The following is a 27,615-nucleotide window of genomic DNA, read 5'->3' as shown; positions in this document are numbered from 1 at the left end:
TTCTTATCTCTTCTAGCTATTCTCTGGAATTCTGCATTCAATTGGGTGTATCTTTCTTTTTCTCCCTTGCCTTTCGCTTCCCTCCTTTCCTCAGCTATTTGCAAAGCTTCCTCAGACAACCATTTTGCTTTCTTGCATTTCTTTTTCTTTGGGATGGTTTTGGTTGCCACCTCTTGTACAATGTTGCGAACCTCTGTCCATAGTTCTTCAGGCACCCTGTCTATCAGATCTAATTCCTTAAATCTACTTGTCACCTCTACTGTATATTCATCAGGGATATGATTTAATTCATACCTGACTGGCCTAGCGCTTTTCCCTACTTTCTTCAGTTTAAGCCTAAACTTTGCAACGAGAAGCTCATGGTCTGAGCCACAGTCAGCTCCTGGTCTTGTTTTTACTGACTGTATAGAGCTTCTCCATCTTTGGCTGCAGAGCACATAGTCAATCTGATTTCTGTGTTGACTGTCTGGTGATGTCCATGTGTAGAGCCGTCTCTTGGGTTGTTGGAAAAGAGTGTTTGCTATGACCATCGTATTCTCTTGACAAAATTCTGTCAGCCTGTGCCCTGCTTCATTTTGTACTCCAAGGCCAAACTTGCCTGTTATTCCGGTTATCTTTTGGCTTCCTACTTTAGCATTCCAATCCCCCATGATGATAAGGACATCATTTTTTGGTGTTAATTCTATAAGGTGCTGTAGGGCTTCATAGAACTGGTCAATTTCATCCTCTTCAGCACCGCTGGTTGGGGCATAGACGTGGACTACTGTGATATTGAATGGTTTGCCTTGGATTTGAACTGAGATCATTCTGTCATTTTGAGGATTGTATCCCAGTATTGCTTTTCCTACTCTTTTATTGACTATGAAGGCTACTCCATTTCTTCTGAGGGATTCTTGCCCGCAGTAGTATACCTGATGGTCATCTGAATTAAATTCACCCATTCCTGTACATTTTAGTTCGCTGATACCTAAGATGTCGATGTTCAGTCTTGCCATCTCTTGTTTGACCACCTCCAGCTTTCCTTGATTCATGGATCTTAAATTCCAGGTTCCTATGGAGAAAAAATCTTTACAGCATCGGACTTTCCTTTCACCACCAGACATATCCACAGCTGAGCGTCCTTTCGGCTTTGGCCCAGTCGCTTCATTCTTTCTGCGCTACTAGTACTAGCCCTCTGCTCTTCCCCAGTAGCATATTGGACGCCTTCCGACCTGAGGGGCTCATCTTCCAGCGTCATATCGTTTTGCCTTTTGGTACTGTCCATAAGGTTTTCATGGCAAAGATACTGGAGTGGGTTGCCATTTCCTTCTCCAGTGGATCACGTTTTTTCAGAACTCTCTGCTATGACCTGTCTGTCTTGGGTGGACCTGCACGGCATAGCTCATAGCTTCATTGAATTACGCAAGCCCCTTCGCCACGACAAGGCAGTAATCCATGAAGGGGTTAAGTAATGTACCGTTGTACATTTGAAGAAATACTATTTATCATTGTATATTTCCTAATAGACAAATTAAAATGAAGTTCTATGAAGTGTGGAAGTCACTTGTTTTAGTTTGTATATTAGTTCTAATATTAAATGACTTGTCCTCAATACTATCTAACGCAACTTAAGTACAGCAAAAAGCAGATAGCTTGAAAGAAGACACACTGTACAAAACAGTTAAAAGGTGATTATTTGTTCCAAGCATGCATATCATTCCAATTTAAAACATTCCTACAAAATAAAAATATCTTAAAAGGTAAAGGTTAAGGTTCCCCCGCACATGTGTGCTAGTCGTTTCCAACTCTAGGGGCCGGTGCTCATCTCCGTTTCAAAGCTGAAAAGCCAGTGCTTGTCTGAGGACGTCTCCGTGGTCATGTGGCTGGCATGACTAGACGCCAAAGGCGCACAGAACGCTGTTACCTATCCACCATAGTGGTCCCTATTTTTCTACTTGCATTTTTATGTGCTTTCGAACTGCTAGGTTGGCAGAAGCTGGGACGAGTAACAGGCGCTCACTCTGTTACACGGCACTCGGGATTCGACCCGCCAAACTGCCGACCTTCTGATCGACAAGCTCAGCGTCCTAACCCACTGAGCCACCGCATCCCTTAAAATATCTTACCTCATCTAATATTTCCAAGGTTGCCAGATCATCCACCTCCTCCTGATTAGCAGTTGGAGACCTAGTCACATTCTCTTTATTGGAATGAATATGTTCAACTCTGTAAGAAAACAAATATGGAAAGATGTGTTTGACAGCATGAACAAAAAAAATTGAATATTATTTTGACTTGAGCTGCTTAGGACTACAAAAGTAAAGGAATACTTTGGCAAACATAGATTTAGATCTCCAAATTTCTTATGAAGATATTATTTTCATATGGACATAAGAATTATTTTTAGGTTTTTTTTACATTTCAGGAGCAGATGGCCCCATTTCAAGGAGCTGAATTAAGAGTTCACCCCCACTTACTGTGGTTAATCAAATTTTCGGTGGTCATAGCAGTTACATTTGACTTACTGTTATGGGCAGAATATAGTGAGATGAATACTTATTTTTTTACTAAAACTGTTACAGAAATTCACCTATGACTCTTCTTATAGTTTACAGCAGACATGTCAAACACAAGGCCCGGGGGCCGGATCTGGCCCGCGAAGTGGTTTCATGTGGCCCGCGAAGGCATCCTGGAAACAGTGAGGGAACGGCCCCCACTGCCTTGGCCCTGGCCCAGAGACCCTCCTTCTTGCCAGAGACCCTCAGATCTGTCCCACTCCTGCCCAGGGCCTCATAGGCACCCTTGATGCGAACGATGTAGAGCTGGCCATGCCCACCCAGTAGGCCATATGCACTCTAGCCACGCCCACCCAGTAGGGCACGCCTACCCTGACCATACCCACCCGGCCCCCTGAGGGCAACCGCAATGCTGATGCGGCCCTCAATGAAACTGAGTTTGACACCCCTGGTTTACAGAGATGGACACTGATATGGGTTTAGGCTACAAGAATTTAATTTTTTATAGTCCTTAGAATGAGGTTAGGATTATGCCACATCAAGCTGCTAGCCAAACGGGGCATTTTTTCTGCAAAGAAAAATCCCCAAAGTTAGCAATGGAGTCACTGATCATTATGGTCCACTGAACATATGTTATTATTCACAATTGTACATCATGTTCCCATACAAGAGCTCAGATATTTCTTAAAGCAGAGCATAGATCTGAATCACTGCTGATCATGCATGGCTAGCTAAGTTCAGCTACCCAACATCTTGTGTATTCACTTAGGATTTTCTACCTTCAGAAATCTTATAACAATGTGCAAAAACATACTGCCTTATGCTCAACAATGAATATACATGTAATATTGCTGATGTTTCAAAATCAATATTACCGTAGTAGCATATTTACCTGGCCATATAAAATTCTGCACTGTTTTCTTCCAATCCTCCAGCATAACCAGTTAGGCGAGGTTGGTTAAAACAAATTAATTCTCAAAGTGTAACCTGACTGAAATCTGGTTAGAATGAAATATAATCCATCTAGGATATTCTAAGCATTTGCTCTCCATTTTATGACTTATTCTCAAACATGACATTTAATTTTTTAGTATTGGGAGGTAAGATAATAAGAAATTTCAAGGCCTGTAAGCTAGTCTGGGAAGGTAAACAATAACAACAAAAAACTTGTAAGAAGGCAAAGTCAACTCAGCTCCGTATTGTTTATACATTAATTTGCATCCAGCCTTTCCTTGAGGAGCTCAAGGCAGCACAGATAACATTCCTCCTATTTTTCCCTACATGAGCATGTTTATGAGTAAGGTTGGGCCAAGAGAGAGTGAGTGGTACAAAGTCACCTGAGAACTTCTGTGATTAAGAGTACACCAAACCCTTGGTCTCCCCATTCCTAGATAGGCATCTTAACCACTATTTTTGCTTAGTGTTTTAAGATTAAGCAAGATTGCCTAGATGTTGTCAATGAGTTAGGCATTCCACATAATCCTTGGGTATTAAAATATCTTTGGGGAACTTCCACCAATGTAAATGCAAGGTCAGGGCATGTGGCATCTTCCTATCAGATGTGCAAATGCTCCATGTCTTGTACATGGCTTGAGGAACAACAATATTTGCATTAAGCTGCAAGCATTTTGAGGAGAGCAAGCATTATTTGGCATTTAAAGAGATCTGAAATGTTGAAGCAGCTGACTTGCTCAAGCAGTATGCAGATTCTGCTGACAGGGTGACTTTGACCAAGTCAAGCATATGTGACACAAATGACAGCTGCAGGACAGCTAATCTGTTCCCTTTCTGTTATTTTCCTTCAACCAAGGGAAGGACACAGACCTTGAATCAGCCTGTCATTTCCCATGTCTGATGTTAACCACTGCATACAGCACCTTATTTTCACCACACAGTCAAACATGCAGCAATGTGTTGCCAGGGTGATATCACATTCAGCCTACAGGGCTGAGCAGCTGCTGAATTAAGGGAAAGTGAGAAATCAAAGGAACAAGAGGATTACTCTTGTTTCTCCTGCTATGTATATTTCCTGGATTTCTTTTTAGAATATCAGGGTTTTGTTTTCCTTGGTTTGTGTTATCAAAGTTTCTCTTCAAATATATTTATTTTATAAATAATTCATTTACAAAAATGTGTATGCTGCCTGCTCACTGAACTCTAGGTAGCCTAAAAACCCCTAAAAATTAGTTATTTTAGGCTAAATTTAGGTACATTAGCTGTTTTTATTGCTTTTGGGATAGGGAAGGAAATAACAAAAGCCAAAAAAATATCTACACATCTGCAGAACCAAAGCCTTGCCTTTTTTTTAAACATATGTGGGGTGAATGAGTAATGTAAAAAAATTAGCATTGTGCTTTGAGTGCATAGTCACTGCTTACCACCTTAGCTTTTTGGGACATCCCCGCCCAAGGACCTGCCTGCTTTCTTGCTAGAGAAGAACTTACTCTAGAGGAAGGAGGTTATGCCAGTAACTTTCTCAAACCCCAAAAACTTCTCATTAGACATTACTATCATGTTCACAAGCCTAATCAACCAAATTTTTGACAGTTTCTATTTCAATCTGCACAATTACTATTGTCAGTTTTAGGAAAAGTCTTTGTTCCAGTTTTTGCTGAAGTGTGACGGTCAACTACTTTGAGGCTGAACTGACAGCAGGAGTCACACCATTTATTGTTCCAGCTCATTTTCTATTCATTCTTGGCCACCTACCTCCTCCTATCTTATTCAAAGCAGGAGGTCACTTTCAGCCCAAGTGTCAAAATGCACAAAAGGGATTTTTAATGGCTCCCAAAATAGCATGGAAAAAACCCGTTCCTTGGTAAATGTTTGTTCTGTGTACAGAAATTAGCACTATCTATCTGACAGGGAGAATCCTAGGCCAACTGAACAACTGCTATTTATATTCTAAAATAATTCATATGCAAGAGTAGAAAAATAAACCTTGGAGGTTATGATGGAGGTGTTATGAAATTGGGTCATCACACAGAGCAATCAAGGGGAACCTAAAGATGTTAAGTAGGTCAATCATCCCTAGTTTGACACTTGATTGCAACTTCAAGAATTTCTAGTTAACGTAGAGTGTGTTATAGTCCTAATAGACCATAGAGCAGGTAAAGTTGAGGAAAATGGATACAAAAAAATTATGGATCCAATTTTTGGTTAAGGACTCCTATTGTGCTTCATGGCGGGAGGTAGGAATTAATTCTGTTGCCCTCATTTTGGGCAAAATGTTCCATATTTTCCCCGCCGCTTATTATGACGTTCTGGATACACCAAATTAAGGACATCTATTTCAATTCTCTTCCTGAAGATATATACTAATAAACGGTCTCCTGACTGTTCTAAATAAGCAAACCTGAATTTGCTCCCACTTTCCTGACCTTCTGTAAGGCCCTGAAAGCCTGGCTCTGCCAGTTGGTTTAGGGCCCCAACAGGGGAGTATTATGCTGCCGGTGGTTGATAAAATTATAATATCCCACCTCAGCCTAGAGGGATACAGTTAATTATTTTTGAAGGACAGAGTTTCATCACAACACAGATGGGTGGAACTAGAGAGTTTCGTTTTGTTTTCCCCCCCAAACATTTGAGGTGTGGGTTTTTGTGTTCATTTTAATAACACTGAAAGTATATTTAAAGATTAGGACTTAGATTACAACTTTGGTGCAATATAAAACTGCTACAAATGTGTTGCAAAGACACTGAGCAACAGAATAACAGAACTAATCCAATCCTCTGCTCAAGCAGGAAATCCTATACCATTTCAGACAAATTGTTGTCCAGTATCTTCTTAAAGGGGACTTGGTCATAAAATTCCAATTTTATTGCATACAAACCTTCTAAAAAAATAAATAAAATTGTTTCACCACACCTCTGAGATCTTGTTAAAATTAAAACAATCTCAGCTAACCATGACCATTATTAAGCATTATTAGGCTACAGGTCTTCTGAGTTGCAAACAGTTTGTAGTCTACAGATCTTGTTGACTTGTTTTATTGAAGACCTAGTCTAATCAAGATGCTTAAATAACTTCCAAGTGCTTTTGTAATTTCTAAAGGTCACTTTGTTAATCATGGCCCAATGTTGTAAGGCTGATTGATCTGTGGGTGTGACAAATCTTCGTAATAAAAACTAACTGGATCAGCTGCACAAATCACAAACATCACTGCAATTCTTCCTGACTGACCAACACAACTGGACAGATAAAGCAACAGAAGTCAAGCTAATTTTTCAGGCAGTGTTTGGTGAAATAACCTCTTTGCTTGAGTGTCACTTTTAGTCACTTAATTGCTATGCACTGGAGCATGTTAGGATAGCCCAAACTGTCTTTTTATGGGCATACTGGAGGAAAAGGAGAAATAATGTTATAAAAAGATAGCAGCCCTCTGTAGTATTCAAAAACTGGGCTTGTTGTGATATTATCTGATGAAAGTAACTAAAGAATTTCCTAAAGATGTTGATTACTCAAAGGCTAGTGGATTAGCAAAATGCAGCCTGTCTTGATAGATTACAATAACAACCACTACAAACACAGATCAGTGTAATCATTTCCCAAATACTGATGTCCATGCTGCAGTTGTATGTTACAATGGTAAACCAGATAGTGGACAACAGAAAGTCTACTTTCAGAGATTGTGATGGAGAAAATACATATCTTGAGTATTTGTAGCTTTCAAACTACCCTTCCAGAAAGGGTAGCAGAAATACAGCATCTAATGAAATCATATCCATCTGACCAGGAATTGTTACCCCAACTGATTTGTGACAGAAGTGCTAATTAATTTTCTTTCCATTTCTTAAACAGTTGCAAGCCAAGGAAATAGAACATCACATTTAACCAGCAATAAATTAGCGTACTTTAAGCTAGAAAACATGAACTTGGGCAGTCTACTGTCAAGTCTTTTTAACAGATTGGTTACATTTTATTTTGAACAGTGTTGTTTGGGGAAACATTTTACTCAATTGTTTGCATCAATTCATAGACTGACTTCTTGGCTATAAGATTTAAGCTTGTCTATTAATGTCATTCATTAGATTTGCCCTTAATTCTGACAAGATTGAATTTTAAGAAGGGAAGGGGGGGTACTTCAAAACCCGGAGAGGGAGAACTGTTTATATTTTTACATACTACATCCTTATCAGATTAATGATAAGAAAAAAGGTAAAAATTAATTCCTAAATCTCAGTGGGAGATTGCAAAACAAAAACAACATTAAACTGTCATAAAAACCAATATTAATAAATGGGGCTGGTTTTAGAAGGATTTCTCTATTCAAGTCATTTGACATGGAGAAAAAGGTGGCATCAACAATTGATGGTGTTTAAAGAAACATATTTTAAATTCTTATTTTTTAAAAATGATAATTTATTATTTCTTACCTTGAAGCAGAATAGAAACACATCAATACTCATCAACAACTAAATTTCAAATTCAGCACATTACTTTGATGAAGTTGTTTCAGGAAACCTGACAATGAAGCAAAATACTTCTTGCAATTTCATCTATTCTTCATGAGCCACAGGATATCTTGCTAAATGCCCTTTAAAATCATGCAAGTCATAGTAATTCTGTCAATAATATTTCCTTCATTTGCTGAATGGGAACTTGAGTACATTACAGGTTACCCATGCTAAGAGTTTTTCCTGACATTATTCCTAACACAAGAAAGCAATCCCAACATCTGACTATTACAATGATGAATGCAGGCATAGATTCTTCATGCAGAAGGAAAACTGTAATGTAAGGGGACTCATCACATGTTGAGGAGCTCCAGGAATGCACTCTAGAAAGCCAGTTTGGTCTAGTGCAGGGGTGTCAAACTCGCAACATCACATGACGTGTCATGACTTTTTCCCCATTGCCGGCAATGGGGTGGGCGCGGTTTCAGCATGATGCATCCAGCCTGTGGGTTAGTTTGACACCCCTAGTCTAGTGGTTAAGGTGCCAGGCTACAAAGTGGGAGACCTGCCATGCACACAAATTTATGAAAGCCTTGCAGTCTACAAGCAATTTCATCAACAGACACATCAACCTTTAACCAGCCTACAAACTCCTCAGAATTCAAATCAACTGCACAGCCAAAGTCATGTTGGCACCAACGTTCAAACAACACACGCAACCCCACCCAACCAGCATTTCACCTCCCAATGACCCTCACCTGATGTGGCCCTCACCCGACCCTTCACAAGACCTTTACCTGGCGTGACCCTCACCCGACGTAACCTTCCCAACAAAAGACCTACTGATCGCACGAAGCCCTTATAAGCAGAAGAACACTGACACTGACATCCGCTAAATTCCACTGAAGATGTTACCGAGCCTGGTAACGAAACGTTTGGAAACCAACCCACAAGCTCGGAGAACAAACCTCCACCCTCAATGCAAGCTACAGATATTCACCACTGTTGGAGGATGGCGTGTTGAACATGTTCACTGCCTGGAGTTATTTGTAAAAATAATAAAGACAGGATACAAATAAAAAAAAAGTCTAAAGATGTGGCCAAATTCATGGATGTTAAGGAAGAATTCGTAAGATTAAACACAACTATATTTTTCTATTGACAAGATACCAATTTACCTTATACATGTTGAAATATTATATTTCTGTAAACTGTGAATGTAAATGGTGGTGTAAGAAAAATCTCACACCACAATTTCTCAGTACAATGGAAGTTACATTTTAGATTATAAGCTTTATTTCTTTATCACATTTCTCACATTCTTCTGTCATGGGTTCAGAGATATGGGGCTTGCTACAAAGACAGAAACTGTTGAAAGTGCTCAGATCAGGGTTAGAGAACAAGGGAAGGTTGGTTGGTTATCCTTACTAAAACAGGGAGTGCACATCTGAAGTTGAATGTACATCCAAAGCAGAACACTATAGAAGAGATTACCAAAGAAAACTATATACCGTATATACTTGAGTATAAGCCGACTCGAGTATAAGCCGAGACCCCCAATTTCACCCCCAAAAACTGGAAAAAGTTGTTGACTCGAGTATAAGCCGATCCGCCGTTCTGCAAGCCTCTGCCGCCAGCAGAGGCTCGATCCGCCATTTTGCAAGCCTAAATACACAGGAATACCCTGTGTGGCCGCGGCTCTCGGGGAAGCCCTGGCTGTCAGCTTCCTCGCTCCACGCTGCCATTCGGGGCCCGCGCGTTCCCCGGGCAAATCGCGGCGCCCAGCAGGCGAGGAAACACGCCCGCTCCAGTCGCCCCCCCTTCCCTCAGGAGACGCGAAGCAAGTGACCGCCCGGAGCTTACCGAGGACTTGCTTCAGTGCTTCCAGGATCGCGCGCACCTCTCCCAAGCCGCCGCCGTCCGGAGACCTGCCAAAGTTTGGGGAGGTTTGGGGAGGTGCGCGTGCACCTCCCCAAACCTCCCCAAACGTCGGCAGGTCTCCGTTCCTCCGCGCCCTGCCTGCCTGCTTCTTTCCACAGCGGAAAGAAGCAGGCAGGCAGGGCGCGGAGGAACGGACACCTGCCGACGTTTGGGGAGGTTTGGGCGCCTCCCCAAACGTCGCCGGGTCTCCGTTCCTCTGCGCCCTGCCTGCCTGCTTCTTTCCACAGCGGAAAGAAGCAGGCAGGCAGGGCGCGGAGGAACGGACACCTGCCGACGTTTGGGGAGGTTTGGGCGCCTCCCCAAACCTCCCCAAACGTCGGCAGGTCTCCGTTCCTCCTGCCGACGTTTGGGGAGGTTTGGGTGCCTCCCCAAACCTCCCCAAACGTCGGCAGGTCTCCGTTCCTCCTGCCGACGTTTGGGGAGGTTTGGGCGCCTCCCCAAACCTCCCCAGGTCTCCGTTCCTCCGTGCAGACCTGCCGACGTTTGGGCACCTCCCCAAACCTCCCCAGGTCTCCGTTCCTCCGCGCAGACCTGCCGACGTTTGGGGAGGTTTGGGCGCCAAACCTCCCCAAACGTCGGCAGGTCTGCGCGGAGGAACGGAGACCTGGGGAGGTTTGGGGAGGTGCCCAAACCTCCCCAAACGTCGGCAGGAGGAACGGAGACCTGCCGACGTTTGGGGAGGTTTGGGGAGGCGCCCAAACCTCCCCAAACGTCGGCAGGTCTGCGCGGAGGAACGGAGACCTGGGGAGGTTTGGGGAGGCGCCCAAACCTCCCCAAACGTCGGCAGGTCTGCGCGGAGGAACGGAGACCTGGGGAGGTTTGGGGAGGTTTGGGGAGGCGCCCAAACCTCCCCAAACGTCGGCAGGTCTGCGCGGAGGAACGGAGACCTGGGGAGGTTTGGGGAGGCGCCCAAACCTCCCCAAACGTCGGCAGGAGGAACGGAGACCTGCCGACGTTTGGGGAGGTTTGGGGAGGCGCTCAAATCTCCCCAAACGTCGGCAGGTCTCCGTTCCTCCGCGCCCTGCCTGCCTGCTTCTTTCCGCTGCGGAAAGCAGCAGGCAGGCAGGGCGCGGAGGAACGGAGACCTGCCGACGTTTGGGGAGGTTTGGGGAGGTGCGCGCGCACCTCCCCAAACCTCCCCAAACTTCGGCAGGTCTCGGACGGCGGTGGCTTGGGAGAGGTGCGCGCGATCCCGGAAGCACCAAAGCCTCGGCCGCGCACAAGTCCTCGGTAAGTTTTTTTGTTGACTGGAGTATAAGCCGAAGTGGAATTTTTCAGCCCAAAAAGTGGGCTGAAAAATTCGGCTTATACTCAAGTATATACGGTAATTATTAAACACTTGGAAGATGGATAGGAGGGTCTTATTTTGAAATGAGAAAGTGTTTTCCTAAAAGTAAATGAAGTAAATGGAGCTATTGGATCTTTTATTTTTTTAACTCTTGTATTCAGAAAAACGTCTGTCTGCACCATGAGGATCACACCCTGATCTCCTCAATGAAATAGCAAACAGCAGATTATGAAGAAAAATTATTTTCTCCTTCTGTTTAAAAATTGAATATGACCACTTCTTTTGGGGACCACAGAGATCAAGAAACAATTATCTCAGGTGGAAAAAAGTCACCATTTAATCAGAAGAACAAGGGGAATTCTAGTTGACAGATAGAAGAAAATTGGTTGCATCTTGCTTTTTGTAGCCTCCCTCCCTAATGTGCTCTTTGATCTTTAGGGAATGAATTAGAACTTAAGGGCAATCCTGCAGGACTCTTCATATATTTGGGCAATCTGGCTTCAACATTTCATATCTTTATTCTGATTCACCAATACTACATGTTTAGGCCACAACAATGATGGGGTACACATGATGATGGAAGGGATCAGGACTGCATCACAAACATTTTATTTGATTATTTATTTATTAAATAAATTTATATGGCTGTCCAACTCAAACATGGCGGTAACTCTAGGAGGAAGAATGGGGCTTGAGTTTTCCTGGATTTCAGGGGGCAAGCAGAATTTAGAATATATTTTTAGTTTTTAAAACAGTTGCTTTAGGTTTTACACCATAGCTTTGTTTGTCCTCTCTCTTAAAATGATAGGAAAATGTATCTCAGGATTTTCTATCCCTTCCAAAGGCAAATTTTGGATAATATCCCACCTCCATTATTCATTTCCCAGAAATGTTTGCTAGTTAAAGCTTACTTGTCCAAATTAAATGATTTTAAAATGTACTTTGCTATATACAAGGAAAAAAATACCTTGATTTTGTAGTAACGCCCATCTGTTGGTGATCATTAATAGACTCCATCAGTTGTATTTGCTGGATATATTCTTTGCCTTCCACTTGCTTCGGTTGGTCAGTCACTCCAGGATACTTTTCATAATCTTTGGTTAAATACCTGAATTTGGCAGAAAAGAATAATTTCTAGGAAATATATTGAAGTATGGGAAGATAATATCAGAACAAGAAGAGGTGCTTGATTCCACTTACGTACAGAACTACCACATGGAATTGTTTTCCTAATTTAGCTTTTTTTTGGAACCTGTCATATTTTACATATACAAGATTATAATAATATTTTAAAAAGCAATGTAAGGATGTGGGAAAGAACCACAGTGTGCTGAAATCCCACTACAGTCTTCTCACTGAATATTTTAATACAATCATCAGTGTTTCTCAATACATTTCTACTTGTTCTCAGAACAAGCAAGTACCACACATAATAAAGTTGTAAGTACCATATGAGAGCTCTGTTGTAACTCTGAATGGGTCACTAAATGATTGATTTTAAGTCAAGGACTACCTGTCTTTGTAGAGGTAGAACCATTACTGTAGAAATTAGGCTATATCTCTGCCCACTTCCAATGTTGCATGAACTATTATATGCCTAATAAGCATTATTTGCTCCTTCAAATAGGCTGAGATCCTACAATGCCCATGTGATGCTTCCATCAGTAGAAAGATTGGTATGACATTTTTTTTAATTCCCCTGAAAAATCTGCTCTAAAGGAACAGATTTCTTTTGGAATCATCTGGGTGACTACTTTTGAGAGGGAGAGTTTAAATCTCTCCACGTTATTCTCTATCAGTGCAGAAAGCTACTTAAGATTAAAGCCCTAGGATCAAAGGAGGTAAAGGCTATGGTTACATAACCCAGACATCTTGATAAAGCTAAGCAGGTCTGGAATAGGTCATTTCATGAGACTGAAGGACTAAGAATCCCATTTATATTAGCGTGATAAAAGAAAGGTTGAATATAACTTTATGAAATACGATAAATACCTATTGACCTAAAACCACTGTTGTGCATACACTGTAGGGCTGATCCTTGATTAACAGGGATACTAGGTAGGTGTTACAGCAAGCAAAAATATTACCAAAACATGCTGTGTTTCTGTGCAATTTATACACTGATTTTTAAAAATGATCTATCATTCACTTGCTGATAAAATCATTGAATTCAGCTGCCATAATATTGAAGATGGATTCTTGTAGAAGATGGTACTAAAACAAGTTAATATGTTAACACAACAGGCCTGGAGCTAGCCCCCATTAAAATGTGAATAGTCAAACTGAAGACAAGGAAGAAGATCTCTTAAAATTGATAACAGAGTTGCTGGCAGACATATTAGGATGGGGGAGGTCACAAATCGAAGGGGAGGTCGATCAGGTGTTTCGCATTAACTCCAACTATGCTAGAAGAAACAAGGTGCCCAGAGAAGTGCATGTCAGATTTTTAAAAAGAGCTAAAAGGGACAAGATCCTGAGAAAAGTAAGAGATGAACCATTGAAATATAAAGAAAAAGAAATTGTGGTTCTTAAGCAAATCCCCAGAAGGATAAGAGAGGCTCGAAGAGACTACCAATTTCTAACTAAGAAACTTGTTGAAAAATGAGTGAACTTTAGATGGTTGCTTCCAGAAGGGATCTTAATCTACTGGGATACGAAAAGATACAGATGGGATACACTGCTTAAAGCATTGGAGTTCTTTGATAGCCACAGATGAGAGACTAGAAGATTAAGTCCTCATTTGGAGAGAGATGATTCGCAACCCAAAAAGCAAGATGAAGTACAAGTGGAAGGCGAGACCGACCAAAGAGTAAGAGAAGAGACTAAAGAAACAAAAACTACATACTTCTATTCAGAAGAGGGCGCAAGACCAAGAGATCAGAGACAGATAAGATCGACCAGAAGATTAAGACCTAGATGTAATTGAAAAAGATGGAGGAAATTGGGATCTTATCAATAAACATCAATGGCTTAAACTCCCCCTCTAAAAGGAGCTCTTCAGACACTAAATCTTGTTATTTCAAGGAGTCTCATGCTGATACTCATGTTGTGGGAAAGCATAATCACAGATTGTGAAACCATAGATTCAGTTTTTCGCAGTGCTTTTTTTGTAAAAGAAAAAGGTGCCGGAACTCACACGTCATACAACCCGCTTTGCCTACCCTACAAGGTTCCATCCAAAAAAGGTGCCGGAACTCCGTTCTGAGCGTTCTATGAGAAAAAAAGCCCTGGTTTTTCCCATCTTAAACTATCAAATGTTGTTTTTGTTGGATGACAAATCCTGTTACCATATCATTCCAGCTGATGATGGAGACTGTAGTCAACAAAAGGAAGTTTATCCTTAACTCAGTCTTTCATTTCTGTCCGCATTCATGCAGGATTCCCCAGAATTTCATTAGTGAGGTAATGGCTGTGGCACAGTCTTAAGAACATTGCATTTGATTGAGAAAATTATTTTTCCCTGACTTATTTCTTTCAATGTTATTACAGCTGTCCAAGAACCCAAAACATAGATCAGTTTTACTGAGACTTTACCTTGTATTATGAACCAGATCCTCATGGGATGCAAATCAGCCAAAGGTAGCCAAATCACTTATACAGTTTTAATCCCCAGGGTCCATGCTTCAGATCAAGCATCATAAGCACTATCTTCCTTTTGCTTGCATGCAAGCATCTGCTGAGGTAAAGTAGATGAAGAAACAAATAAGAATTGGATTAGAAGTCCCTTTGGGAAAGGTCTAAAAATGCTCAAGTCCTTGTACAGTTTGCTTTTTTAAATGCTTCAACTTTATTTGCATTCCTCAAACTAATTTTGACGTACCCAATGCCTTGAGATATTTTGGACTTCAATTCCTAAATTCCCAAATAATTTGATGGCCATTCTGGTGGAAACTACGTGACATAAATTTCATGAAATCTTTATCAGATTGGGGAAGACTAAACGGCTAAAAGACTTACCATCAGTTTTTGTACATTCCCAAATTTCATGAAATAAACCTCAACAAAATAAGTTTTAGTCAAAAATATATGAAGTCTACAATGTGCAATAAAATGGGTGCATAAAATACATTAAAGCATTTCAAAAATAATCTTTAAAGTATATATTTTGTGGCAAAATAGGTTTATATATAAATGCAAATATGTGTATGTTTACATGCGTAAGACTGATCCAGAAATACAAAAAATGTATGAATGAACACAGATGAAATTGACTGATTCAAAAAGAGATCTGACAATCCATTCTATCTTCAATCATGCTGTTCATTTCTAAAAAAAAAGTTTTCTAAAGCTTTTAGAGACAGCTATGATTTCTGGATTTTTATGCCACAACCTAAGAAGTGGAAACATTCTGAAAGGATAAGTATTTAAATTATTTGATTTTCCATAGTGCCTGAGAATAACACTTGATAATTTTGCTGAATATAGCTGCCATGAAACCACAGAATCACAAATCATAGCACTATATATATTGCAGTGATATCAGATGGCAGGGGGAAAACCTCTTTTGTTCCCATTTATTGGAACAAAGCATCTGCAGACTAGTACTGCAGTTCTTTTCTTCAAGACCTGATGCATACATATCAAGATTCAATGTAGGCTTTGATACCAAGCCTTGTATAACTAACACTCCAGCTAAAGGCAATAAGTGAAGAAGCTCTAGTAAGGCACTTCACATATGAATAAGTACTTAAACAGACTCTTCACCACATTATAAAAAGGAACTCAACCAGTTATATAGCTGAAATGTATAAATCTGTGAGTTGATGAATTGTTAAATTGCCAATTTCTCACTTAAACTGTAGCAGTACACCTTGAGACCCACACAAGGACCTAAGAAAATATCCCTTCTTGCTCCTTGCCTGACATTGACACGTATTGTAGATTTGGGCAAGTGATGGCACACAAAGCATTTCTAGAGCATCAAATGTTTTTGTAGATATTTTGTAGCCATCCATCCCATAATGACAGCTATTATTAATTGAATGACACAGACCATGTAATATACTTAAAACAGAATATTTTAAAGCAGGGATGGGCAAGGAGTGGGTTTCCAGATGTTGCTGAATTCCTATTCCAAATACTTTTAGTGAGCATGGTCAATGTCAAGAAATGGCATGAATTATATTCCAATAAAATGTTGAGGCAAACATGTGCCCACATCATTTTAAAATAAAACATAGTTGGCTACATAAAGTTTAAGGCAGTAAAATTTATCTGGTATGTAAAAAATAGGCATTTAATGCTCTACAGAGTTTGAGCCAGTGGTTAGAGATTCTCTACCTGGAATTTGTGAAGGTTACAAACGGGAACACATTAGCCTATTTCACAATAATGCACATATTAGGAGAAATATGCAAAAAAAACCTTCATGCAGGTTTTTCTAAAAAATAGGAAACTTAGCTTGAAATAGGATGAGAGAGACTAATATCGGAAGTACACACTCAGTGGAAGAGTTATTCAGAAGCTGTACATTAGATTGGAAATCTGGCCTGGATTTGATGAACAGAGCATCAAATTCAGAGACAATACAAATGTAGAACGTTCTTTCCTGGCAACATAGAAAATTATTTTTGGTATCAAAAATAATATTATATTATTGTTTTGGTATTATTACGAGATATGAAAAGGGAGTAGACTGGGGGGATGGCATGGGTTTTAAAAACACCAGATCCACAGGATCCATAGAGCTGATGTAGTTCCCATCTTCAAAAAAGGGGGAAAAATGGATCCTACAGATCTGGGAAGATTCTGGAAAAGATAATCACAAAAGGAAAAATAGTCCAACCTATCAAAAACAGTACCAAAAGAAAAGGTTAGAAACACAAGTTAAGATAGGCAAGAAAATGGTAAGTGAACACCTGTCCACCCTAGATGAGTTCCAATAACCAGGACCAGATAGATTACACCCCAAGGTTCTGAAGGAACTGGCAGATGTGATCTTAGAACCACTGAACTATATTTTTCAAAGATCCTGGAGCACTATGGAACTACCAGAGGACTGGAAAAGAGCTGATGTAGTTCCCATCTTCAAAAAAGGGGAAAAAATGAATCCAGGAAACTACAGACCTATCAGCCTGACCTCCATACCTGAGAAGATTCTGGAAAAGGTAATCAAGCAACGAATCAGTGAACACCTAGAGGCAAACAAAGCCAACATGGGTTTGTCAAAAACAGATCATGCCAGACAAATCTTATTGCATTCTTTGACAAGGTGAAAAACTTAGTGGACCAGAGGAATGCTGTGGATATAATTTACTTGGACTTCAGTAAGGCATTTGATAAAGTAGACCACAACCTACTACTTGATAAGATAGAAAAATGTGGGTTAGACAGCATCACCACCAGATGGATTCGTAGCTGGCTGACAGATCATACTCAGCATGTGGTCTTCAATGGAACTGCCTCTACATGGAGGGAAATGTGTACTGGTGTGCCCCAGGGCTCTGTTCTGGGCCCAGTGCTCTTCAACATCTTCATCAATAATTTGGATGACGGGATAGATGGGGAACTCATCAAATTTGCAGATGACACCAAGCTGGCAGGAATAGCCAATACTCCAGAAGATAGGCTTAAGATACAGAAGGATCTGAACAGACTTGAACACTGGGCACTATGTAGCAAAATGAAATTCAATGGTGAAGAAAGTAAGGTTCTAAATTTAGGCAGGAAAAATCAAATGCACAGGTATAGTATAGGTGGTACTTTGCTTAATAGTACTAACTGTGAGAGGGATCTCAGAGTCCTAGTGGACAATCACTTCAATATGAGCCAGCAGTGTGCTGCAGCTGCCAAAAAAGCCAACACAGTGCTAGGCTGCATTAACAAAGGGATAGAATCAAGATCACATGAAGTGTTAATACCACTTTACAATGCCTTGGTAAGGCTACACCTGGAATACTGCATCCAGTTTTGGTCACCACAATGTGATACTCTAGAATGAATACAGAGAAGAGAAACAAAGATGGTTAGGAGACTGGAGGCTAAAACATATTTAGCAGAGCTGGGGTGAGAATGAGGCTGGCTGAGAGGTTTTGTGGAAGCCCTGCCTATCTGGCAGGGAAATGAGGAGCCCTGGCAGCTGCTTTGGGTCTGGCAGCAGGGCGTGGCTCTGAGGAGGGAAGAAAAGGGAGGAGGAAGACGATGGGAGGGGAGAGAGAAAGAGACCAGAAGGAGGTTTTTGGCGGGAGATTGGGTGGAGCCAGCTGAGGAAAAGGAAAAGGAAAAGGAGAGAGCTTAGCTTAATGGAGCCTGCTGTCCAGAGCTAGCTGAGCGAAGAGAGAGAGAGAGAGAAAGAAGGCCAGACAAAGAGAGGGAGAGAGGGTAGCTTGGGGATTTTTATTTCTTCTCCCTTGTTTGAGCCAGCTGGGCAAAGGTTGAGGGTATGACTTTTAGTGGGAAGTAGAGGAGTTTTTATAGGATCTGCTGGAGAATGCAAAAAGGGGATAAGGAAGGGAAGGGGGGTTTACATATAATGAGGGCAGAGAGAATAACTTTCGTCCAGTCTCCAATCTTCGCTTCCTCGCGAAGGTTGTTGAGAGCGTGGTGGCGCACCAACTTCCTCAGATCCTGGATGAAGCGGTTTATCTAGACCCGTACCAATCGGGTTTCAGGCCGGGCTACAGCACTGAGACGGCATTGGTCGCTCTGATGAATGATCTCTGGAGAGCCCGGGACAGGGGCCATTCCTCTGTCCTAGTCTTATTAGACCTCTCGGCGGCTTTCGATACCATCGACCATGGTATCTTGCTGCGACGCCTCAGGGGACTGGGAGTGGGAGGCACGGTTCTGCGTTGGTTCTCCTCCTTTCTCCAGGGTCGCTCGCAGTCGGTGCTGACAGGGGGACAGAGGTCGACCCCGAGGCCTCTCGCTTGCGGAGTCCCTCAGGGGTCGGTCCTCTCGCCTCTCCTGTTCAACATCTACATGAAACCGCTGGGTGAGATCATTCGCAGTTTTGGAGTAGGGTACCATCAGTATGCTGATGACACCCAGCTTTTCATCTCAACGCCAAACAATATCAGTGATGCCCTAGACGTGATGTCCCGCTGCCTGAAAGCGGTCCGGGAATGGATGGGGAGGAACAGGCTTCAACTGAACCCGGACAAGACTGAATGGCTGTACGTTCCGGCAAACCAGGATATTCAGAATGTCCCATCGCTTAACATCGGGGACATGTTACTACCCCCTGTTGATAGGGCCCGCAACCTGGGTGTCCTCCTAGACTCGCAGCTCTCCCTAGAAGACCACATAGGAGCTGTGACCAAGGGGGCCTTCTCCCGGGTACGACTAGTTCGCCAACTACGGCCTTATCTGGACCTGGATTCCTTACGTACAGTCATCCATGCCCTTGTGACCTCTCGCCTAGACTATTGCAACGCTCTCTACATGGGGCTGCCCTTGAGATCCACTCGGAAGCTTCAGCTGGTGCAAAGTGCAGCGGCACAGACACTCTTGGGAGCCTCCCGATACTCCCATATCACACCTCTCCTCCGTGCGCTGCACTGGCTTCCGGTTGCCTTCCGTGTGAAGTTCAAGGTGCTAACAATGACATACAAAGCCCTACATGGCATGGGTCCGGACTACCTACGGGAGCACCTTCTGCCGATGTCAGCACCCCACCGTCCTGTGCGCTCCCACAGAGAGGGCCTCCTCAGGGTGCCACCGCTCAAGGAATGTCGGCTGGTGGCCCCCAGGGGGAGGGCATTCTCAGTGGGTGCGCCAGCCCTCTGGAACAGCTTACCAACCGAAATCCGGATGGCCCCCGACCTCCGTACCTTCCGACGCGACTTAAAAACTTTCCTGTTCCAGCAGTCCGGCCTGGCATGATAGCGTTAATTGGGGTCCCAGTTTGTTTTCAATATTGTTTTTATTACTTTTTATTGTTCATCTGTAGACCTTCCTTCCTCTGTACACCGCCCCGAGTCCCTAGGGAGAAGGGCGGTTTATAAAAACTAATAAATAAATAAATAAATAAATAAATAAAAGAGGGCCCCTGTGAGCTCCAGAGAGGGACTGATTGCCATCATCTTAGGCAAGTTGCTGTCTCCAGAGACTGATTACCATCACCCTAGGCAAGTCGCTGTTACCAGAGACTAACATTGTCATAGGCAAGTTGCTACTTCAGAGACTGGCTAACATCGTCCTAAGCAGGTTGCTGTTACTAGGGACCAAGTACTACTGTTGTATGCCAGCTGCTGCATACAGTCTTACTGCCTGAGGTCAACTATCATCATCCCACGTGAGTTACCATAGAAAGAGATCGACCATCACCGCCCTATGTGCATGGCTGCCAACCATGACTGAACATCCCAGTGCTCTGTCAGGCAGAGGTGCCAACATGAGAGACCCCTTGGGTTGGCAGCCAGCCAAAGAGGAGGCCAGGAGGCCCTGGACTTTAGCGATCCCTTTGGGGGTGGTGCAACACATGGGATGATGATAGAGCCACACTACGCCATCAGACCCACAGTAGCTGCCGGACCTCATTTCCCTGCCGGATCGGCAGGGTTCCCACAAAACTGTCAGCCAGAATGTTTGCTGGAATTGGGTATGTCTAGTTTAATGAAGAGAAGGACGAGGGGTGACATGATAGCAGTCTTCCAATATCTCAGAGGTTGCCACAAAGAAGAGGGAGTCAAGCTATTCTCCAAAGCACCTGAAGGCAGGACAAGAAGCAACAGATGGAAACTAATCAAAGAGATAAGCAATCTAGAACTAAGGAGAAATTTCCTGACAGTTAGACAAATAATCAGTGGAACAACCTGCCTCCAGAAGCTGTGAATGCTCCAACACTGGAAGTTTTAAGAAGAGACTGAAATGGTATAGGGTTTCCTGCCTAAGCAGGGGGTTGGACTAGAAGACCTCCAAGGTCCCTTCCAATTTTTTATTATTATTATTGATCATCGCACAGTCAGCCAGATGTTCAGACTGGATTTGGCATTTTTGTCTACCTATCGAGTCCTTACCAAGGACCTGGGATAGGCAGATGTGGATGTTTGATGGTATTACAGATATCGTCACAGGATGGAAGCAGTTCCTAGTAAGGCCATCTTTTGCAATTGACTAATGGCGAATTTGTCAATGCCAATGCTATTCAAGTGGTGCTCCAGTTGTTTTGGGATTGCACCCAAGGTGCCTATTACTATTGGTACTACCCTTGCTTGCCTTTGCCACAGTCTTTCTATTTCTATTTGTTATCTTCTCCATTTCTTTCTCGTCTATTCTGCTGTCTCCAGGCACTGCCACGTCCAGTATCCACACTTTTTTGTCTTTCTTATCGACAATTGTTAAGTCCGGGGGGTGTTATATTGCAGGTGCTTGTCTGTTTGAATTCTGAAGTCCCAGAGCAGTTTAACTTTATCATTTTCTATGACTTTCTCTGTTTTATCATCCCACCAGTTCTTGTTTACAGGCAAATGATATTTCTTGCAGATCTGCCAATGCACCATTGTTGCTACTTTGTCATGCCGCTACTTGTAGTCAGTCTGTGTGATCTTCTTGCAGCAGCTTACCAGGTGGCCCACTATTTCTTCAGCTTCTTTGCATAAGCGGCACTTACTGTCTGTTGCTGTCTTCTCAATTTTGACTTTGTATGCATTTGTCCTTAAGGCTTGGTCTTGTGCAGCCAGAATTAGTCCCTCGGTCTCTTTCTTCAACTTTTCTGCTCTTAGCCATTGCCAGGTCTTGTTATTATCTGCTTTCCCAGCTATTTTTTTTTTACGTACTGGCCATGTAGTGCTTTGTCTTCCCATGCCTCTATTCTGTTCTTCATTTGGTCTTTCTTGTAGGTCAGTTTGGTCTCTTCAGTAGTCAGTAAGCCTTCCTGATATACTAATTTCAGTGCATCTTCATCATTGTCCTTCAGATATTCTTCCAAAGCCATTTTTTCTTCTTCAACCATCTGATGTACTTGCATCATTCCACGCCCACCTATTTGCCTTGGTAGATAGTCTGTCAATGTCACTGCATGGATGAAGGGCATGATTCATTGTCATTATTTTTCTGGTCTTCCTATCCATTGCTTTTAGTTCTGCTTGAGTCCAGTCCACTATTCCAGTTGTGTATCTAATGACTGGAATTGCCCAGGTTGTTGTTGTTGTTGTTGTTATTACAACATCTACTAAGTGAAAAGTTGATATCCCTACTCCCTATGATTTTTTATACATTTCTGTGCAATGTTGAGTTATGCCTTTGGTTGGAGACTTTTACTAATACATTTCACCCAGTATTTAGATTTTCCTTCAGTTACTCTGCAGTTAGTCAACTTTTGACTTTTTCACACTTATAACCATTGCAACATCCCCATGATCACATGATCAAAATTTGGTTGCTTGACAACTGGCATGTATTTATGATGGTTGCAGTGTCCTGGGCTCATGTGATCACTTTTTGTGACATTCTGATAAGTCAATGAAAAAGCCAGGTTCACTTTAACAACTGCAGTGATTTGCTTTACAATAGTGACAAGATCATAAAATGGGGCAAAACTCACTTTACAACTATCTTGCCTAATAACAGAAATTTTGGGCTCAATTGTACTCATAAGTCGAGGACTACCTGTTTAAAAATTGTCCTCAGTAAAGACCTGAGTACAGGCAAATAAACAAATAGATAATTGTCTATGATGATATTAAAATATACTTAAAAATATAAAAATATACCTAAGATTCTGTTTTTATTCATTTGGATACAGTAAAATATCTACCTCACATTGAAATTTTATTCTATCCTGTACTCAGTAATGTCAATTGTAATAGAATATATAATATTACTTCTTTTTAAAGTATATTTTAACATCATCATAGACAATTATCTATTTGTTTATTTGCTTGTTCTGAACTCTGTAACAAAAGCAACAAGGAGAGGTGTGGGGAGAATTGCCATGTGATGGATACATGGAGAAATACAAATAGAGAAGATGAATGAGAAAAAAATAAAGAATTGATAAACTTCCCCCTAACCTTAGGAACTATCCCAAAGGGAATTTCCTATTGAAGTATTTCAATGGAGGCAATTGCTGGTCAGTTGACCAGATATATCTAAAGAAAATAGATAAACTGACAGCAGTGTAAAATTTTAAGAGATCCCTCTGGCAGGTACCCCTTCTTATCCTCATTTTTTCAACAGGGCATTTCTCCTACTAGCATCAATAGATGAGAATATCTATAGCAGGGGTCTTCAAACGTGGCCCTTTTATGACTTGTGGACTTCAACTCCCAGAATTCCTCAGTCAGTGTGCCTGGTTGAGGAATTCTGGGAGCTGAAGTCCACAAGTCATAAAAGGGCCAAGTTTGAAGACCCCTGATCTATAGCTCAGGATTGAACTATGGAACCCTTAGTACTCTCTGATCTTGGTTGTTGCTTGCAGAAGTTAGTCATGCAGTTGAATAATGGAACATCTGCAAACAAACAATCAAGATTAGGAAACACCAAGGACTCTATGGATTGTAGTAGCATTTTGGCAGTTTTCTGCCAGATATCTCACACTGTATGATGGCAACTGTTTTCTTGCCATTTTGCATTTTTCCCTCTGCCAGTGACTTGAACGGGGTTAACATTTAGTTCTAAATTCGGTTTTTATGAGCAATCCAACTGTAAGGTTTTTTAGATGGATGATTACAGTTATTACCACATCCTTTTCTTTGCAACAAGAAACCCCAGCAAGGATCTCAAAGGATCAAACTAGCTTTTTATGTAAATCATAGTATATAATTTATTTTCTATAAGAAACAGCACTTTTTTTTTTAAAAAAAAGACACAATAGCAGTGTTAGGAGATGGGAATCTCAACTTCAGCTATTAATTGTTCATTTCATTGCAATCTTGAAAAATATTAGAAATCTATTTTTTTAAAAAATACTATTGACAGCAATTTTTAAAGAAAAGCATATGACACTCACCAAGTCTCCTCTTAAGGGGGAACCACTGTTATAACAAATATGTCCCAAATTCTACTAGGATGACAAATTGAAAATTAGGATGTAACAAAGTTCATTTATATAAAATGCATAACCCTGAACTTTCAATTACATTAATTGTTTTCAAGGAATCTTGATCACACTGATATATTTGCAGAGGACATTGTTCTACAAATTTGCAGAAAATGTTGAGACACATTACAGCCTGTGCGCTCAGGTAACACAGGCTAATATTTTACCAATTTTTAACTTTGTGTTTCCCCTAAAAAATTAATATTTTAAGAATGACAAAAATATTGCAAGAAAACTAAGCAGAAAGACATCTTACATGGTTACAATACACAGATTTGTAGATACATGCTGGATATACATTAACCAATGTCTTTTGGGCAACTGATGAAATATGAAGGCTAGTTTGTTTTCAGAGAATCTGCTTGTCCTTACAAATTTGTTAATAAGGAATTACAATAAATTTTGACAACCAATTTGGTATAGTGGCAAATGAACAGATTAGAAACCAAAAGTCTGTGAGTTCTAGTTCTGCCTTAGGCACAAAGTCAGTTGGGTGACTAGTCACTCTCTCAGCCCTAGGAAGGAGGCAATGGGAAGCAGCCTTCCAAAAAAACCTTGCCAAGAAAAATTTAGGGACTAGACCAGGTGCTCTAGTCAAAAATTGACTTGAAGGCACTCCCTTCCCCCCAAAAAAATCTCCAATAAGTTTTATAGGGATCCACAAGGTTTACTTGGAACCCAAGTATGAAAAATATATTTACTAAATTCTCATTCATCAAAAAGATGTGGTGTGGATTATTTTTCATTTTTTATGGTCAATTTCTCTCAGAAATGAGTGGTCGAGTGATCATACGGCAATTGCCTGCTATTATCTAGGTTGACAGCTGCAAAATCCTTATTTATTACATTGTTCTATATCTAGACTCCACAAATATTCCCAGCACTTTAAATATATCATACAGTGATTAAAAACCATAATACTGAAAACCCACCTCCTCACTCAACAGTTGAACTACAATACAACCCATGTCTTAATATCTGTAACAAAGTCATTAATGCAGGCTCTGCAGAGAGGCACCCAGTCATATTCTAGAGAGAAACTCCATCTCTTTACAACACCACAGAATGCAGATTTGGGTCATACTATCAAAGAAAAGGGCAAGGGCTGAAATCCTGTATTATGCTACACTGTCAGATTTGATTATCATAAATTACTTTGCAGGGAAAACGGCAAGCGTAAAACCAACACTGATTTGCAGAAGAGGCTCAGTCTGAAATCCCATCATGCTCCTTTAATAAAAAGTACCAGAAATAATGAAAGCGTATAAAGAATTTGTTTATGTTCAGAAATATGTATGCTTTATATTTTAATCCCAAGACATGGATTTCCTAAGGCTGTTTTTCAAAATTATGGTTATTAACCTTTTCCTGGAGGCAGCTGGCTGGCCTTTGAAGTCTGCACCATTAGCTGAACAAGATCTCCTAAGGCACTTGTTTTTTATCAAAGGATCACAATGTCACACCATACTTGGCAATGTTCTCTTTCTGCACCTCATTAGCTAGTCAACCATGAAGCCAGAGTTGTAAATTTTCTAACAGCTTTTCTTGGGTTGAGAGGGGAAGAGGTTGGTACATAATTTTGAAATTATTTTTCTTTCCAAGGAAGTACAAAAAGTCCTTGCTTATGACTTCAAATGGGACTGGCAACTACATTGCTAGACATCATATTCATTATGAGACATCATATGAGACATCATATGAGCACGATAAGACTTACAACCTCACCTCCACCATGGCTAGGTAGAGATATCATGTGACTGTGATTTATAATTTTACTGCCAGCATATCCATTGACTCTGTTTGCTGAAAGTCAACTGTGAAGTGTGCAAATGGCAATAATATGACCATGGAACACGGTGGACATTATAAGTTGAAGGTTCAGTTGTAAAATTACTTCTTTGGTGCTGTCATAACTTCGAATGATTGTTAAACAGAGCAGTCAGTAGCTGAGGATTACACATATATTAACTATTACAGATGGTTCCTACTGATAAGCAGATCTAGAGTTTCCATTACTCTCAGCTAATATCAAAGGGGTGCAATGGTTCTGCAATTAAAGATGCTAAGCTTGTCAGCTGGAAAGCTGACAGCCTGGGTTTGAGACTCAAATGCCGCATAATGGGGTGAGCTCCTGTTACTTGTCCTAACTCTTGCCCACCTAGTAATTTGAAGGCATGCAAATGCGACTGGATAAATAGGGTCCATTTCGGTGAGAAGGTAACAGCATTCCATGTGCCTCAGTGGATAATTATGCTGGCCACATGACCACGGAAATGTCTTCGGACAACATTGCCTCTCTTGCTAAGAAACAGAGATGAACACAAACACTCATCCCATCCCAGAGCTGGACACGACTGGATAGGGGAAACTTTTACCTTTTTCCCCCCAGCTATTATCATTAACAGCAATACTGACTGGTAACTAAACAAAGTGTAGGATAACCCATCTGGAGGGCATCTAACTTGGAAAAGACTTGCATAGGGATAAATGGACTTAGTCCATTAAATTTTAAAAAGATAAAACATTTTTTGTCCAATACATGAATAGAACCAAATCCAAACATTTATGTAAGTGGGCTTAACTACTTTTTACATGAAGCCACATAGAAACAATTTGCATAGAAAATCATTTACTAACACACATTAACATGATCAGAAGTAAATATTAATTCCTTTTCTGGCTCAATCTGAATATTGAGTTATGTCATGCAGAGAAACATTTCTTCGTTTTAAGCTTTTTCAGATGAAATCAATGAAATATTTTACAGAATGATCATATAATATTGAGAAGCAATACTCTCAATTCTATTGCTGCTTCCAGAGAGACCTGTTTTGAAAAACCTGTTCAAACCTCTGTTGTAGAAGTATCAGACATAAAAAGATCTATCATTAGCTAATGACTACTAAATATCATACCAGACAGAATCTATTTTGCCCACATTTTGCAGGATATAAAAATATGGCTTGCTTAAGAGCTTGAAGAAAGTATACAATATGAGGTAACGGTATAATTTAAAGAGAAGAGATAAAAGAAAAGGAAAAAAATGAATCTCCTCTTTCTTCATAGTGGGTATTGTTCTAACATGTGAATCTTTTTCAGTTGGAGACTCATAAAACTGGTTGGAATGAAGTAGTTTTATCTTCCATTTTGCTTGCTTTTCATAAATGTGGCAGTCACTTAAATCAGGGCTTTTCAACTGGTGGTAGGTGTACCACTGGTGGTATGCGAGCACCTGGCTAGTGGTACACGGTGTTGCCTTCCTCCCCCCCCGTCTCCCCCCCCCCGCCCCCCCATGCTCTTTTCCAGCTCTCTTGCTGCCGGAAAACATGCTACTTGCCAGCAGCCTGCAGGCGAAGAGCGCAGGCGCAGAGTGAGGCCCCGCCCTCCCCTTGGACTCATTGTTAGCAACCTTCCCCCAGAAGCAAGCCTGAAGGGGACAGAGACATCCTCAGCAGGTAGGTGTCCATTTTCTTTTCCTCCTCCCTCTCCTCTTCCCGATGTTCTTTATGGAG

At 41.3% G+C, this 27,615-nt stretch overlaps 1 protein-coding gene across 1 annotated transcript in view; it reads right to left on the bottom strand.

The window, feature by feature from the left end:
- MYO3A (myosin IIIA) overlaps window positions 1-27,615 on the bottom strand; it is a gene marked incomplete at both ends in the record, with an annotated part of 108,968 nt that overhangs the window by 41,489 nt on the left and 39,864 nt on the right. The window contains 2 exons of the mRNA XM_081346272.1: window positions 2,106-2,205; window positions 12,089-12,229. Coding sequence (XP_081202398.1) covers window positions 2,106-2,205; window positions 12,089-12,229 — 241 coding nt within the window. The remainder of the gene's footprint in view (window positions 1-2,105; window positions 2,206-12,088; window positions 12,230-27,615) is intronic.

This window comes from Vipera berus, assembly GCF_964194415.1.
Source record: "Vipera berus genome assembly, chromosome: Z".
NCBI lineage: Eukaryota > Metazoa > Chordata > Lepidosauria > Squamata > Viperidae > Vipera > Vipera berus.
This window is presented reverse-complemented; position numbering and strand designations above follow the sequence as displayed.